General features: G+C 41.5%; 1 protein-coding gene across 1 annotated transcript in view; it reads right to left on the bottom strand.

Annotated features, from left to right (window-relative positions):
• The window catches only part of DENND1A (DENN domain containing 1A), a 702656-nt gene that overhangs the window by 648983 nt on the left and 35066 nt on the right, over positions 1-18607 (bottom strand). The window contains exon 2 of the mRNA XM_018556699.1: positions 16751-16821. Coding sequence (XP_018412201.1) covers positions 16751-16821 — 71 coding nt within the window. The remainder of the gene's footprint in view (positions 1-16750; positions 16822-18607) is intronic.

Below are 18607 nucleotides of genomic sequence, written 5' to 3'. Positions count from 1 at the left end.
CCCTGAGCCGCATTGTTGATTGCACTGGGCAGGTCCAAGCAGTGGAGACCCCGTGCTTCTGCACTATGTATTAAACTGATTAAGGTCCCAAGGTGACAATGGTGGCCTAACTAGAGGGGCGATATGCATAACTCCCTGAACAAAGGTGTGGGCAAGTGGCATTGATGACAGCTGATGATGGAACAAGACTACCAAGGTTGACACCTGACCCTTAATTGTGCTTAAGGCCAGCCACTGCTCAACTTAGTGCTGGAGAAAGACAACTGAGAAAGAAGGAGGGAATACCCTTAGGGGCAAAATACAACTTACATGTGCAATAAAAAAATCTTATAAGATGTGGCTAGCCAGTAGGCCACAAATGCCAGAAATCAACCCCCAACCTTGAGCTGGACAGGTTGGGGCAAATCTTAATGCGCAGGTGCAGGGCTTCTCCACTGACTTGGTGGGCTTGGACTATCAGGGACGTTTAACCTATGTGGAGGTAGAGGGTTTAGAAGACTTAGATATCCCTGTCAGAATTTTATCACAAGGGTAGGGGGAAAAAATTTGCTTATGGGCTGAAAAGGCAGGCCTAGATTTGCAACAGGACTCCTTGGCTTTCCTGAGCTGAGGCAAGAAGGTACTCTTGCCTCCAGTAAGATTCTTGATAATCTCATCCTGAAATGCACCAGTCAAGTGAACGGCACATCCGTAAGAACATTCTTAGATGTTTGGTCAGCTGAACACACTGATCCAAAAAGCCTGGCAGGTTCCGATCCTTGTACAGAGATTTTAAAAGAGAACAAATATATCAGTACTATGAAGGAAGTTGGAATGTGATAAGTAATGCAGATATAAGAGAAAGTTAAATGGCGCAGGCTTCAATAAGTACACTTTGCTATCCTTTTACTGACCCTCTATGGAGTCTGCTTATACCAGAGGATTTCACAGAACTAAAGATTAAAGTAAACTGAGTTAATCTCTAAGGCAAACAAACATGAGCCCTAAAAACAACAAACATTACGATGTCCCTGTGTAGCCGGCGGAAACACAAAAAAACTGACTTGGGATGGAAGGAGGAGTCTATTTATTTAATGTGGTTGATGTGTTTCCTGTCGCAGGCAGGCGGAGCCTATATCTCGATGGCTGTCCTGGAAGATGACTGGGGAAACTTTGTTGCTCTATTCACAGGAAAGCATTGATGGCTCGCTGAATGCTTTCCCTTGTTGATTGGTATAGCTCTCTAAGGCCTAGTTCACACAGGCTTCAGCTTGTATCAGTGCAATGTGGACACCAAGTTTTCATCAAACTTTAAGAAGTTTGTTGAGACCTTTAAAAGCACCCTTCAGCTCCAGTTTGGAAATGTTAAACACAGCCACTCTAAACAAGTTGCTAGCCGGCTTTCATTAACTTGTGCTAAAGCTTACTGAAGACTGCTAGTAGCTTGTTTAAAGTGAGTCAGCACTCCCATTAATATCTGTGTTTAACATTTCAAAACTGGAGCTGAACAGTGCTTGAAAAGTTTTAATAAGGTTACCAAAGCTTTGCAAATGTTCTGTAAAAGCTTTGTGTTCACACTGCTGAAGCCTGTGTGAACTAGGCCTAACACAGGAGCTAACATTAGGTGCTAGCATTTAATTTCTTCCGCCAATGACAAACAGCTCCGAGTGTGTCTGGAATAGGGTGTCTCTGCCAATCAGGTTATGGCACTTCTAGAATTAAAAGGCTCCAGAGGATGATGTTATGGGTGACAGGAATATGAATCCTGTTGGTTTTGGTCTCTTGAGCCTGGCCAGGGAGAGCGAGGATGGGTTCCCTGGCCGGCACTCCATGCCAGTAGTTACCTGTGTAAAAACACAGGGGGTTTTAAAATGGATGCATAGAGCTGAAAGAGTAGACCCTGGTCACTGTTGCTAAAAAGGCTGAGGAGAGAGATCAATAGGAAACATTGCTAAGTTTGCGTACAAGAGAAACCGGCCAGTGAACTATTCCGTGTCACTGTTAAACCCTCACAGAGCACATAGGATGGATGACTATCATTAAAAACTTTGTCTATTGGTTGTATAGTAAGGTCATAGTTTTGGGGGGGTGGGGGGCGGGGGGAGTTACCCAAATCTACAATACAATGTTTTTTAAAGTATTTATATGGTGCTGGAATATTCTAAAGAATTTTAAAATCATCCCAATCAGTCACTGCCCCCAAGGGAACTTACTTTCCAACATCTGGAACACAGACTAACACATGCAAACACACTAGAGTAATTTTACGGTGGTAGCCAATAAATGTAATAAACCAGTACGTTTTCAAATTGAAGGATGAAGCCAGAGCACCTGGGAACAATACAAGCTACATGAATATAGTGTCCTTGGTGGTAATTTGATGATCCCAACAAGGCAAGAGGGCCAACACTAAGTCACAGGATTGAGAGGTGTCTTTTCCTTAGAGGGGGGAGAGAAGGCATTAGAGAGTATAGAGTGTCTGCATGGAGGATTTTAGGTATGATCTGCAAGCTGTGAAAGCATTTGAAATTGTAGCTGTATCCCTTCATTTCTGCAGACCCTGCTTTTATGCCCTTGTCCAGTGGGGTCTATCACACAGTAATTTGTTTCTCCCTGTCTTTCAGCATTCTTTCCAAGCGAGGAGCTCGATCACATACCACTAAGTCTGCATCCTGAGCTCACATTACTTAGAAAGCCTTAGTATTATTTTACAGAATGAGGATGGTAGAAAAAGAACAAAGACCCTCCCAACATGGTATGGTCTGCTTTACCCAAACTCATAAGTTTCATACGCCAAACAAGAAAAGTTCAGTAAATTATTTAAAATACAGGCAGTCCCTGGGTTCCGAACAAGATAGGGTCTGTAGGTTTGTTCTTAAGTTGCATTTGTATGCAAGTTGGAACAGGAACATTTTTTAAAGTGCAGCCCCTTTTCCCTTTTGGATAGCATAGGGAAGGGTTAACCCCTTGTATTGTTTGTTGTGCTGTCCTCAAAGTGGCTCTAGCCCCACACCATACTAACCAAAACAATTTTTTGCATGAAGTTCTACTTTAAATGCAACTTGGACAGATGTTTGTACAACTTCATGTAATGTACAGTACCAGACCCGGAAGAGGAGGCAGGCACTCCTCGTATGCACGTCTAACAACTTTCTGTAATGTACAGGAGGGTACAGTACTACGAACCAGACCCACTCCTCGTCTGCACGTCTAACAACTTCCTGTAATGTACAGAAGTATAGTACTACGAATGTTGGCACGAGCATGGTAGCATCACAATTGGAGGAACAGCCTGGGATCTCCGTTTCTAAGTACAAGTCGTACGTAACTCGGATGACTGCCTGTACTATACTGCAAATCTGTTTAAAAACCTTTAAAAAAAAGATAATGGTCTTCAAAAGAAAACGTCCTGTCGGTATTAGAACTTGCCAAAACCTGCTGCAACAAAGGCTCTTTGATGATCATAACCACTGCCAAAATCAAAAAACAATATTCACATACAAGTGAAACTCGAATAATTAGAATATTGTGCAAAGTTCATTTATTTCACTAATGCAACTTAAAAGGTGAAACTAATATATGAGATAGACTCATTACATGCAAAGCAAGATAATTCAAGCCGTGATTTGTCATAATTGTGATGATTATGGCTTACAGCTCATGAAAACCCCAAGAACCCCAAATCCACAACCTCAAAAAAGTAGATTATTACATGCAATCAATAAAACAAGGATTGTACATAGAACAATATCGGACCTCTGAAAAGTACAAGCATGCATATGTGCTCAGTACTTGGTTTGGGCCCCTTTTGCAGCAATTACTGCAATTACTTTTGCACGATATTCTAATTATTCGAGTTTCACCTGTAAATAGGCAATCACTAAATACTCTCACCTAAAGGACAATATTTCATGACCGTGACTATAGGTATTACGGGACATTCTAAGAGGATGCTCATAATTGTGCTACAAAAACATGATATACAGTATATCAAGATATATATACCCATCACAAAAGGTGTTTGATAGGCCAGCATTCTTCAGGTAGCCTCTAACCCAATGACTGCCTAAGCAACAGTGGTTCCCTTTATTTCTATCCTGACAGATTCATTTTAAAATGATTCCAACTTGTGCAAGCACCTCCACAAATTGATTCCTGAGGAGAACCTTGAATGCTTTTTTTAATTTTTTTAAAAGAGTGCTGCAATTGGAAGGTGAGGGGTCCCTAGCTGGAGTTGGGCTTTCAGCTGCAAGTTTCAACCCTCAGCTAAATAACTGGTTCCTAGCTCACAAAGTTCTAACAACGAAGAAGAAATGTGGTGGTTAATCAACAGCTGCCATAGCAATGGTTAGTCCTATTCTAATCTTCTATTTTATTCTGTTATATACAGATAGGCAATGATCAACCACATTTCATTAGGTTGCCCGAAAAAAGAAAAAAGAAAAAAACTGGACCGAGAACTAAGGAAATCTCCCAATTTTAGCTCTTACACTCCGGCAGAGAAGAACACAGTTAAGTTTTAGATGCAGTTAAAAGGCAGTGCCTGTCAGTTTTCCCTACTTGCTATATACTCAATAGAAAAACTGACAGATCACAGGAGCACCCCATGGTAAACCAATTCTTGCTTCTTATTTGTTAGGTTAAAGGTTAAATTGCTGACCTGTGCCCTCCTGCTTAGCAGTCTTTCCCTTTTTCTGTATAGCTTTATTTTTCTTCTGTATTTACATGGATTAGCCCCCTTTCACACTAAGAAGGAATCCGTTCACAGCCAATGCCTCAGTTCTGGTTGTACAAAAAGCAGCCACAATTATTCAATGACAGACAATGAACGTATTGTGGCTTTTCAAAATCCTCACCAGACTCTGGCAAGTCTTGTCCTTGCTTCAAAAAACAATAGCAGGGGGAAAAAAAAAATCTTATCAAGCGTTGAACATAAAGCAAACAAAGCAAGCCTACTGTGAACTTGATGAGGATGTCAGGCTTGGAAAGAAAAAGAAGAGATAAATCAAACTGAAAAAGAGGGGTTCCCTTATGAAGTAGTGAGGAGGAATTTGTAGTCTGTATGTTTCGCCTTCATGAGCACTTGTATAAAATTCTAGAGTGGTGGAACATGGACCCTTACAGCTTGGTCGCTCAAGACAGGACAGCTTTTTGTAATTAAGACACAATAAAGTGCTTTGAAAAAGGCTCTAAACTAATATTAAAAGAATATTTTCCCATTGGTATGCATATGCTAAAGAAAAGAGGAAATTCAAAACAAAGTAGATTTTTGGGCAAAATAAAAAAGTACATATATGATGCATTCCGTCAGCAGCATGAACAGAAGTTTTTCTGACTCCCCTCCCATAACATTTTATTTCCTCTTGATCCTGACAGTATAACTATTAGCCCCCTTCACACGGGCTGATTAGGAGGGGATCTATCAACAGATCCTCTCCTGATCACAGCAGTATGGACCAGATGTCACCACTGTGACATCCATGTCCCTACAGTTTTTTCCCTCCATCTCGCGATGAAGGAGAAAAACTGAAACTGTCAGACCCCATGCGTGTCCAGCTGATAAACTGGCAGGCCTTTCCCTGAGATCTCATGAGATTACAGATGAGAATTCTTAACAATGCACTGCTGATGTAATTTTCCCAGGATGCAACGCTTAGGCATGATTACATAATGCACCTGCTGTGATTACATAATGCACCTGGAATGTGCGGTACTGCAATGCCCTGCGTTCCAGTGTAGTGCGATTTCAAAAAGATGTGCGTACCGTTTTATTCTGAAATAAACTTTATGTCTGTAATTTGTGTATTTTATTTTTATTAAAATGACGATATTATTTGATTTCATCCGATTAATCGAAGTTAATAATCGGCTAACTAATCGATTATGAAAATAATTGTTAGCTGCAGCCCCAATTATGACAGATTCTGGAACTTACACTAGGTGCATTTAAAAATAGACTCTTTGATTGCATTAAATTATATTTTTCATATCATTTAATGCAGTTCGGTTTTAAAACGAGGCTCAATGTAACCTTGAATGCTCCCCCAAAAAAATCAAGACCATTTGAAGGTTTTAAAATTCGCTAAAGTAAATGTGAACAGCCACCCAGGTCAGAGAGTTCTGCAAAATTTACTGTCTTATCACAACAGATATTATGTTGTTTTTGACAAGAACATGTAGGCCATGCAGACAAAAATAGAAGTACTTTTTAAAATATTATTATATGCCTATTTATAGCACCTTTAAATCCCCTTTCTTTGTGCCCCTTGCTTGTGTTGTAAGAGAAGTAGCCAAGTGGAACAAGTGCTCCCTAGAGTGTGTAAAAAAAAAAATCTGCACGTTTATCATGGGAAGGAACGCTCCAGGAGAAACAACCTGTCAAGATGAAAACAACTCACTCAACTTTACTTCTGTGTAAAAAAACAAAAAGTGCTTTGTGTTTGGAATGCTCCTAGAAGCAAACATTTATTTATGTATTATAAGACAGATTGTGCATCGTTGTACATCATTTTTTTTAAAACTGAACTCCAGACAGATATAAGAGACAAATGATGACTTTCTGTTTTGTTTCTGACACACTTATTTGAAGGCTCTGCAACACATGCTTAAACGCATTTTGATTTGATAGATCTGAACGCATCACATGTTTACACATGTTTTTGCACTGAGTGCACGGTCCTATAGAAACAATAGAACTGTGTCTATATCCGTAAAAATAGAAATGACGCACTGATAAAAAGACCTGTGCACGAGCCCTAATGGAATAAAGCTGGTGATGGAATATCCCTCAAACTGCTATAATTATTTTTGGGCAATTTCTCAATTTCTATTATGAACTTGAAAGACATTGAGCAGAAAAAATAGGGTAAAAGAAGAGCAGTCATTTTGTTGACCTTTAATAGACCCCAAGCAGAATAGCTTAACCTAGAAGGTACTGAAGGTACCAAGTAAACAAAAGTTAGGACCCATTCACATGAAACATTTTCATGGGTTCTGGGATCCCTGTGGCAAGAACCTAGGGATTTTTGTGGCAGGAATCCCAGGTGTCCCTGATCAGATGTCCGCAGCAGTCTGAATGTAGTCATATATGGTACGATTACATGCAGTTCATAATACATGACTGCCGCTGGACGCAGGATAGATGTGTCTAGCAACAGTCATCTATGCCAAATCTGACCGAGATGGCCGCTGTCAACCAGTTATTTACTTCAATAGGTAAAGTGACCTCTGAACAGGGACGTCTGGGATTCCTGCAGCAAGAATCTGTAGGTTATTGCTGCAGAAATTCCAGAACACACGTAAATGCCCCATGTGAATGTAGCCCTAATGTGTTCTTACAATTGTTAAAGAAGAATGTCAGGATTTTTTCAAACTCTTGCATAGTGGCTACCCCCCGCACTGCAAGAGTTAACTGCTTGTTTTGCCTAAAAAAGAAAGAAAGTACACTCACCTGATCCTCAGTCCTGTGGTAGTCACCGCTCACCTCTCCCTGCTTCAGCTGTGGTATGTCCCTCAATGTCCTGCATTAGACGTGATGACATCATGAGTCCTTAAGCTGCCCTTGCACTAATATTTTTTTTGTTCAACCCACGGGCTGAACAAAGAAAATGTAACAGATTAGTCCATCAACGCTTATGATCGAAGAATCTCCCGCTGTCTTCACTGCATTCTGAATTTCAGATTACCTGAACAGAGGCGACAGCTGATTAACTGCTGGCTCTGTTCAATTGAAGGGATGTTGGCCGAAAGGGTGCCGACAGCGACACCCACTGTGGAAATTTCGCCCAGTTCATCAGGAATCAGCCAAAATTGGCAAAGTGTATGGCCAGCTTTAGACTGCTGGAACCTGGGGAAGAAAAGGCTGTGGGAACCGGTCTAGCAGCCATACAGGACTGAGCATCAGGTGAGTATATTTTCTTTATCGCCCCTAGACAAAAACAAGCATTTAACCCTCAAAGTGCCGGAGTAGCCCCAATAAAATAATTTGAAAAATCTTGGAGTTAATCTTTAAGCTTTCTTAAAGTTTTACATTTCAGGTCATTCAGGTATTTAATTTGCATTCTTTGTCACTATAGTGGAGATTTCCCCTGAGAACCTGGGTGTGAAATCTTTCCAAGGGGAATTACACATTGCACCAAAAAAAAACAACTTTGTCTTCATAAAAATGGGTCAGGTTTTTATTGCGTCTACCTGCCGCAACCACTCCCATGATCCCCTGATCCTACACTGGCCATGTGCTCAAAAAAGAAATTGTTTTTGGAACATTTGTCCAAGTCTCTAATAGTTAATGTGCTCAAATCGACAACAGATTTCAACCAAAGTAATGAAAAAAATCACTGTCGAAGGACAGAAAAATTTTTCGCGAATGAACGAAATTCCAGCAGTGCTGTGGCTTACATTCGAGATTTGCCATTCATTTCCACAATCAAACGTAAGTTTGAACAACATTGAACAAGTCTCTGATGAAATTATCAAATGTTAAGGTGAGATTTTTCATATGAAAGGAAGTTCAAAAATCTAGCAGTCTAGTAAGCCCATATGCACTTTAGTGTCCTGTCGCCACTGCGGTGTACCAGAAATCTGTACAATACTCCAAATAGCTAGCTCAGAGTATTAATTGCTGTGTGTATAGTAAACCTCCTGCATACTAATACCTAATCACCCGAAGTCCTGACGGTTAGAATTCGTATACCGGTACTTTATGCATATTTCTAACATTGATACAATGTTTGAAATCAAAAAATATAAATATAATAAGCATAGCAATAAACAGAGCTTAGTTTACAAGATGGGTATCGAACTCAATAATCGGCTAACTAATCGATTATGAAAATAATCGTTAGCTGCAGCCCTAGTTCTTTCACTTTAGGACCCTTTTGTATTGCTCTGCAGAAGCCAATCTAATGCAAATCATTTTTCTCCAGTTGTCAGCTATTTTTCCAGTAAAAGAAAAAACACATATATCCATATGGTCTGCTAATATTCATCCACATTAGTTTAACTGGAGCAAGTAGTAGTACAGAGCGGTCAATTACTTCCAATATACATAACGTTCAGGTGTCCAGGTGGGAAGTCTTCTTATCAATTTCAAGTGATCTGCTTTGTTCTTTTTTTTTTTTTGGTCAAAATAATTTATTTTGTTTTACAAGCTTATAGTACAACCGTGCACGCTACTTGTGCCTAACATTGATGGCACCATGCATAGCAGTGCATTCAACATAACATTACAGCATCGATAGCCGTGGAAAAGGAAATAAAGGAAGAAACAAAAGAACAAAAAAACAAAAACAATTCTGGTTCTACAGTACAGGTGGGGGAATCATTACCCAACAAGGCTCGCTAGGCCTTCCCACAGCCCTCCTATACGCCCGCCAAGGGGTCCGGCCGTGACAGGAGATCGTTGGATGGGTGAGCCAGATAATGGGGCACCTATCTCGTCCGGACCCCCAGGTCGGACACGGTCCAGGCATGCCTAGAGCACTCCAGGAGCGTGCATCCAGGTCTACTGCCAAGTTAGTGTATTCCAGCCAGCTATCCCAGATTTTATGAAATTTTCCTGGACGTCCCCTATTGGCATACGTGTCCTGGTATCTCTATACCAGGTCCTGGTAGGTTGTCATTCACCATTTTTTTCCAAAAGAACAGCTCCGGCAGGGCCGGTTTCTTCCAGCACATAGCAATAGCCTTGCGAGTTTAGAACAAGGTCAGTCCTACCAACATGCGTTCCGATCTGGAGTCTACCATGGAACCCCAGTAGGACTTGATGAGGGGGCATTCCCAAAAAAACATGAAAAAACCCGCCCTCAGCACACGTACACCTCCAACAAGACGGAGAGATGGATGCATTCATTTTATGTAAACGATGAGGGGTAAAAAAGGCTCTATGCAGTATCTTAAATTGCACCATTCTATCCCTTATTGCAACCAGTTGTTTAAAGGGTGCATCCCAGACCTCCTCCCAGTCCTCCTCATCCATGTCTGGGACGTCCATCCTCCACTTAGTCTGTAATGTTAGCAGGCTGGAGGAATTCAGGGTATTATAAAAACAGGAGGCAGGCTTCCTCAGTCCCACCGTCCCAGCCAGGGACTCCAGTCGAGATTCTCCCAGGCGAATCCCATCCCCTGGAAATTGAGCGCTGGAGTAAATATTTATAGAAGTCCGGGAGCGCTAGTCCGCAATGGAGAGTGGGTCGCATTAGGGTCGTGAGTTTATACCTTGGGGGTTTAGTGCCCCACAAGAAGGAGGAGACTAATTGGTTCAGCTGATGGAAATAGGATTTTGGGATCCATATGGGACAATTAGGAAAAATATACGTTAATTTGGGTAGAAGCTTCATTTTGACTAAATTGATCCTGCCTAATAGGGACAGAGGTAAATTTGCCCATGCCTTCAGTCTCTGCTTCATGTCTCCCAAAATCGTGAGTAAGTTAGATGCCAGGAAGTCCTGGGGTGAGCCAGATATCACCACCCCCAGGTATTTAAAGGATTCAACCCAGGAAAGTTGAGTAACCGTCCTGGGTGTGGACCTAGCTGCAGCGTCAATGGGGAACAATATGGATTTGTGCCAATTAACCCTCAGACCCGACACAGCTGAAAATGCTTTGAGAACATCTAAGGCACCCTGCAAAGAGGGTCCCGGGTCCTTCAGGAACAGGAGCAGGTCGTCTGCATATAACGCCACTCTCTCCTCCAACCAGCCAATTCTAAGTCCCTTAATATAGGGGGATGATCTGCTTTGTTCTTGATGAGATCCTTGCATACCCACATCATATTTTTCCCCAGCAACATATTTAACACTTTCACAGTCAGAAATTACTTAAAGTGTATATAATCCTAAAAGTAAACTAATTCAAAGTTGTGCAATTCTTTTATTTCCCTTTCTCCAATGTATGTTTTTTCTATCTGGTGATCCTGCCAGTCCTTTAACGTCCTGCTCTAGGGTGATCAGCGGCAGCATTGTGACCCTAGGGTACACACTCCTGCTGTGGACTACCAAATGTATTTGATGACTCTTAGGCTGGGTTCACACCTAGGCATATCGAATATGCGCGTTTGTCGCGCGGTTCGTGCCACGCGCTTTTACCGCGATCCGCGGTTTTACCGCGATTAAAAAACCGTGTGATACACACGTTTCCGAGTGCTACCTGGTTGTATCCCAATAGATACGTGCTGCAAATACGCCCCAAAGAAGCTCCTGTACTTCTTTGGGCGTAGGGCGTTTTGCAGCGCGTTCCTAGGCGCTGTAAAATGCCCAGGTGGGAACCTTGCCCACAGGCAATCATTGGTTTTCATATGTTGAGCGTTTTACAGAGCGTAGGAACGCGCTGTAAAACGCCCAGGTGTGAACCAGGCCTTAGTGGCAGCACATACAGATTTCTAGCCGACACTGTCAGTAACACCCTCAGCCCCACTGATTGATGGCAGCTCCGAGAAGCTATATTTGCTGCAGGCTGGCTGGCCATGTCATATTAAGTAGACAAGCAGAAGCAATTAAAGGGAGGGAGGTGGATATGGAGCTCAGAAAAGCAAAAGGTAAGTTTAAAGAATATATTTTATGAAGTTAACCAAGAAGGGGGTATGTATGAATTAGGAAGCAGGAAAGGTGGATGAAGCATAGATTACAAAACATCAGTTAGATACTTCCACAGCAGGTCCTCATGTAATGCTTCCTCTTTAGGCTCCCCTTGGAAATACAAAGATCAGCAAAAGTACTGACAAAAATACTTTTATTACAGTGCTCAGGAAAACATTGCAACTCTCAAGAGCACAGCAGTCAAAGACAGAAGAGTGCAGGATATGCCTAAGATCTTTCTTTCTCAAGCAGGGATCTGTAAAGCCCTTGGGTTCCTCCAGAGTTCGCTAGAGGTTTCTTGAGTTATAAGCAGTCTCTAATCTCCTGTCTGATGGTGCCTACATAGTTTCAGCAATGTCACTATGCAGAACCAGCAGCAGAGGACCAGTAGAGTCTTTCTACTCATCTCTCAGGTAAGTAACCACTACAATAATTTTTTCAGCTATTTGTAAAGAAGCCTTTCTACCACTAACCATTGTTTGAGAGGGGCCTTCTCCCACTGAGCACCAAAGTAAAGAATGCGAGTGGACATTTCCCTAATGAACACCAATGTAAAGAACGCACTACAATTTTTACCACCTGCGTTTCTTTTCTGGTCATTATTATTCTTTAAATTTCATGTTTAATAATGAAAATCATTTCCCCATATAGAGAAGTGGTATGTTAATATGTATCTGCTCTGAGTGTCAAATATGCCAAGTAGCCACATTCCCTATTCTTTTATTATATTTACAACTTACTAAGCACCGTAAGGTATTACACAATTTAACAGAGGTTTTCTGAGACCTAAATATTGTACCTCTGTAGTAAAAAGTGAGTAGGCTGCCTTAGATGATCCCCATTCAGATGTGCAGCTACATAGCTAAAAGGTACAGGACTGCCTGGACAATGTCACATGAGCAACTTAACTTCCAAACCCCCTTGTCCTACTGTCCTACTGTCCCCCTGTACTCTTCTGGCCAGTCTGGTGATGTAAAACAAGGCTCATGTATTGACGTGTGAGTTCTGCTCAGTCCAGAAGTAAGTGAGCTTAAGCTGTGCGATGACAACCTCAGGGGGTGCGTCATTTACAGCCTGTGCTTATACAGGAAGTGGGTTGAATTATTCTGGCAATCATTCAACCTGGAAGAGCAAACCAGCAGCTAGTTCAAGAGTAGGCATTTGAAGGAAATCGCTGGACTGTGGGGAGGAGGAGTTTTTGTTTTTTTTTTAAATACAGGAGGGGGAAGTACATAATGTTTAATAATAAATAGGGATACACTGATACCATTTTGTCCAGACAGAGTATAAGTACCGATATGCTGCGGTTCACAGAAAGGCTGCCAAGGTCCCCAGCAAGCATGGTACCTCAGACAAACGCTTCCGTTTAAAATTATGAAGAGCCAGTATCAGCGTTTAGTATTAAGGAATTTCCCAAGTACCTATACGCGTGAAAATGCCCAGTAGCGGAACAGATAACGGTACTGGTATCGATGCATCTCTAATAATAAAGGTGGACTTGCAAAAGGATCACTACTCCTCCACGGCTCAGGGAAGGAATGCGCTGGGTGCTTACCGCCGCTGGGAGCAAGTCCTTGCTGCAATTTGAGCCCATACAAGCAGAAAAAAAAGCTGGCTGCACACTGGGTTCTGCTGGAATAGTTTATTGAAGCTTGTACCACATCACTGGGTGGGACACCATAGTACAAGCTTCAATAAACTATTTCTGCGGAACTCAGTGTGCAGCCAGCTTTTCTTCTGTTAATAAAGGTGAACCACTGCTTTAACTTTGGTGTTATTATTAAGTGTCTTCATTTTGTATGTATTTTGTCCAACATGGAATTTATGAACTCCTGTGATTTACTTTGATATTACACCTTGTTGCTACTTCCTACTGGACAAGCCATGAATGGCGAAACACGGTGAGGAGACATCAATGTGCCAACTACCATTTTGTTGCTACCTCATTACAAAAATGTTGCACTCAAACGACACTTAAGTTATTGTGAAATCAGTATTCAAATATTACAGCTTATACGAGTCATATGTATTTCGTGGCTGACTTTGTGATGTTTATATCTAGTATATTTTAATTGCTGTTAATAAAGCTCATTTTGACTTAATACCTTTAATACCTGCATACCTTAAAAGCCCCCACCAGGCTTTATGTCTGTTCTGTTGTACATGTACTGCGATAACTTTGCATTTAGTTGTTTGCCAACGTGCGGCTTTGACTCCAGTCTCCATGATGCAAAAGCTTATGGGAAGTGACCCACCCAGTAAATGTTAGAAGGGTGAATTAAGCTAAGCAATAAAGCTCAGCTACAACCAATCTATATGATGGTCGCAGGCTTTAATAATCCTTGCACACAAACTAACTCCTAGAGTAAAGACGGAAGTACTTCAATTTCTCTCAGACTCTAGTAGGAACAAGATTATGGGAAGCACAGGTCTTTCACATGCAAATAGAGTTCTCTGTCCTTAAACAATGATGAACTGCTCTGGAGTTAATAGATTTCACTGGAAGAGATTCATCTCTCTTTTTAACAAAGCAGGATGTTTTGGAGGGAAGGGGAAAAACGTTTGGTGGAGTTTATGAAAGGACCTTTTACAAGCTTTGTCTTGACACATAAGCTGCATTTTCCTTATTAATCCTCAACACACCATCAATGACCTGGTGCTTTTAAATAATCCCTTCATGGCTGGTATAATTTTTAAAGCAATGGAGTAACATGGGTTCCTGCATTGGTTAATTTTACTAGCAATGTGAACAATCCAAGTATCTGCAGCAATAACTTCAAAAACATGCATAATTTGAACAGTCATATTTGCAGTGTCAATGGATGGTGTGATAAGAAGAGTGAAACTGGGAATTAGAACTGCAGGCACAAAATTAGGCGATTCCCAGAACTTCTAGTTACCAGTGAACAGAGGAAGGTTAGCCTGGGTACTCAAACAACATTAGGTGAAAATAAACGTGTAATCATTTAAATATATTGCCTAGTTTCTTTGCACTGCAAGAGAAGATTATAAGCAAATTAGCTGCACAGATACCCTTAAGATACTATGCAAAATATCTCCATTACATCCTACTACAGAAGTTAAAAGTTGCATAAACATATTTTTCCAAATGAACCAGGGGACCCTAAATGGCGAACCACAGTCCAGATCCAATCCAATGTCCAGACCGCAATCGCCAACTTGCACTGGGTTATAGCTGGCTGACCGTGGATACACCAGCCTCCGAGGCAAGTGCATCCACTGCCAGCCATAACCTAGCTCAGGCCGCCCCTCTGCTTCAGTCATTCGCTGCTAGGACCACTGGTGTCCTAGCAACCAATGATGTCGGGCAAGGCTGGCTCGTTCAACTACAAGTGGTCTGGGTGCTGTACAGCCACCCAGATAAATGGTACTAGCCTGTTGATTGTGCCGCAATCCCCCCCCCCTGTGGTTTTTGGGTTCCCCTACTCCTATGGGTGGCACAGGACCACAGCAGAGGCTGTCAGGATAGAGTGTGAGCAGACCACTACCCAATCTGTTCTGTGCTAAGTGAAGTAGCACTGTGCTCTCAGTGCTTCAGAACTGTGAGAAGCCGGCTGAAGTGCCCTTCACACAGGTGATCAATAAAATTCAAAAATGAAAAAAAAGTAATAAAAGGTTAAAAATAAGAAAATACATTTAGACAAATTTAAAACCAACCCTGTCATATGATGTGAATGAAAACATGCTTATGTCTGTAAACGGGGAAAGTGAGTTCTAACAAAAAAAAATAAACAGTGCTATGCGGGATTAGCGCATTAGCACTATGCCTGGGAAAACACACCAGTAGTTGGCCCCTCCCCCACTCAGACTGTCTTAAGGACACATACCCGCTGAGGGTGCATCACTGAGCTGCAACCAGCTTACAGGAGAATACTGCAGAGAGCAGCGCTGACATCATTACATGGAACCCCTTTTCCTGCAGCATTTAGGACCGCCCACCTCTGACAGAAGGAAGTAATCTATGATGTCACATGACCAGACAGTACACAGTTTGTTTTATTTAAATAAAAGGTGAAAGGGTGCCCCAAAAGGGCAGAGCAAGTAACATGAAGAATATTAGCTTGGAGTTAGGCTAAAAAAAAAAGTTTTTATTTTTTAAGGCAACAGATACTCCTTTATTGCAGCCATGCAACATGCTTCATGTATAAGGCTGAGAAACCAACCATTCAGAAAATATATATGTGTTTAATCACATCTTTCTAAAGCAACAGTTATGAGAACAGGTGTGTGAGTGAGTAGAACAGAATCAATCATTCACAAGACTATCGTTCTGTAAGAAAAGTGAGCGGAACAGATTCACTGTGGCAGGTGAGTGAGAAGAGTGATATCATTCAAAGGGATGAACCCTGCACCGGATAATAGGAAACATGAGCGTCTGCTAAAAAACAAGAATATAGGAAAACGAGTTTCTCCAAAAGAATAAATCTGCCAAAACATTTGTAAGACTTGCAGGTCTACATCTGTGTGGTACAACCATTCAGGAAAAGCAGTATTTTAGAAAAGGATGACTATGCATGATTAAAAGTAACAGTATTGTTCAAAGGCATGAAGGTGCGACAGCCGCCGAGACGTTCTTCAGTATACAGACGTTCTTCGGTATAAAAGTGTGCACGTAAGGTGAAGCTACAGTACTGGAGGGCACTTTGTCTAACACAGCTGCTCGGCAGAGCAGGGAGACTGCATAAGCTTATCTCCCCATGGAGCTCTATCACACCCAGAGGGCCACATTCAGTCTGCATAACATCATTAATTGTGTCCCTCAAGAGCACCCCACACTTCAAGATCTAAAACACAAGAAGCTCCACCACCCTGTGTGTGTGATCTTACCTGTCTATACAAAACCGCAGCCACTCCTGGAAGAAGTTAGTCTGCAGTAACAGTCTTCTGTATAGCTTTGCAAGCTCTGAAAATGGGTGTTCAAGCTATGCAATAGTCAAAAGGAGAATGGCAGTGCAGGGGTTATATTATTTATATTCTGCTGGGATTTATTCACTAATGGAATCTTCAAGCTTCAAGAAATGCTCTCCCCAGAGCAGGACATCTTACTACACTCTAGAGCTTTAAAACCACTTTGCTTTACAACAACATTTTAACCAAACATTCGTAAGGTTACGGTCAGTAAATTAGGAAATAACTACACAAATGATAAAAGGGTAACATCAGGAAAATCCAAATACCTTCATTTGGTGCACTTGATTCAGGACGGCTCACTTCTACATAAACTTCAAATGTAGTCTCTGGATTTTGCCTGTAAATAAAAATTATTAGAATTGCTGGTTAGAAAAAGTCATTATTCGCATTTGTCCACCCAAAACAAGTTCATTTAAGATATAGATAACTTTACGGAGAAGAAATTAAGTAAATGACATTCACAAGCACATACCTTTACAAAAGGCATTTGATGTGTAGCCCTTTTTGTTCTCTGTTGTCTACATTTAAGCTACGGGTTTTTAAAACAGAACCAGTCACAGCAGAGATTATAAACAAATGTGAATATTAATTTCTTTAATAAATGTGTATGCTTACCCATGAAAGATTTTAACTAGCTTAGTACAGGTCTTCACAAATTGCTTTGAAACTAGGAGTTAGGTTTTTTTTGTTTAAACAAAGCTTTATGTGAAGGTTCTCATTCATCCAGGTCATGGTATATCTGTAAAAAATAAGTCAAGGCAACTGAACTTGCTGTATTTTTCTTGAAGACGTTTCACTGGTCATCCAGCCAGCTTTCTCAATTCAGAATGACGTATTCCCAGATAATTTTTGTACAAGTCATTCTGAATTGAGAAAGCTGGTTGGATGACCAGTAAAACGTCTTCAAGAAGAATACAGGAAGTCCAGTGGCCTTGACTTATTTTTTACAGATAACAAAGCTTTATTTTAGACGATAGTTGTAATTTTCAATCAAAGTTTTAACTGGCGCACAGATCAATAACCGATATGTGTAGCGCAATCATCGTTTTCGATTATAAAATACTGGTTCGGCCTCATCAGCCAACTCTCATGAAGGATATCCTCGAGCTTGAGAGCGTTTAAAGAAGGGCCACAAATTTAAAGGGATTGAAAGCCTGTGCTATGAAGACCGACCCCAACAATTAAACCTATTCTCCTAAAGTTTCCCACACACCTTGCGATAATCGTACGATAATCGCGGGTGTGTGGAAGCCATGCAACCTCTAATACTGTAAGGTCGCACGACTTTTAACTTACGGACATGTTCGAAAACCCGCCGAGCATCGTACGATGTTCGGCGGGTTTGTGGCATGTTCGTACGATAAAAGCCGTACGGGCCAGTGTGCGCAAGCGCACACTGCCCGTTCGGCATTGCGGTCATCGGAAGCCCGCCCCTCAGGGGGCGTGGCTTGCGATCATCGCAAGTACAATCTGCCTATGCAAGATAGGCAGATGGTATGTTTTTTTAAGTACCTTACAATTATCGCAAGACAAAAGTCTTGCGATGGTTGTAAGGTGTGTGCCCAGCCTTAGAAAGAAGGCGATTAAGAGGGGACCTTATTGCAGTCTTTATCAAATCATCAATAGGGACAACAATATTCGAAAAACAAGTTGTTTTCACCAAGAACCGTACTGAGAACCCGTGAACAAGAGGTTAGAAGAGAGAGGGTTCAATCTTAGAACGTGCAAGGGTTTATTTACTGTGCGAGTAGTACAAATGTGGAATTCCCTTCCACAAGCAGTGGTATCCACTAATAGCGTAGAGAAGTTGAAGAAACTTCTAGACGAGTTCTTCAGTCACTAAATATACAAAGGATATGAGAAGTTAAAAATACATAAATACAAACACACACACACAAACCTAGGTTGAACTGGATGGACCTTGGTCTATTATGGTTTTATACGTAGGTGCACCCGACCTGTGGTTCCGTTCGTATGCGCGAGTTCCTCGGGGGCGGCGGGGACTGTAAATTTGTAGGGGGGGAATTTTGTTATTTTCTTTCACTTTCTTTTTTTCACCTTTTTTTGTTATCAACTTCATTGTTATTATAGGGGGGGGGGGGGGGCGAAAAACCCCCCTTGTG

This window comes from Nanorana parkeri, unplaced genomic scaffold (assembly GCF_000935625.1).
Source record: "Nanorana parkeri isolate BGI_ZX_2015 unplaced genomic scaffold, ASM93562v1 scaffold248, whole genome shotgun sequence".
Classification (NCBI taxonomy): Eukaryota; Metazoa; Chordata; class Amphibia; order Anura; family Dicroglossidae; genus Nanorana; species Nanorana parkeri.
The sequence above is the reverse complement of the archived record's forward strand: the minus strand, read 5'-3'. Positions and strand labels throughout refer to the sequence as shown.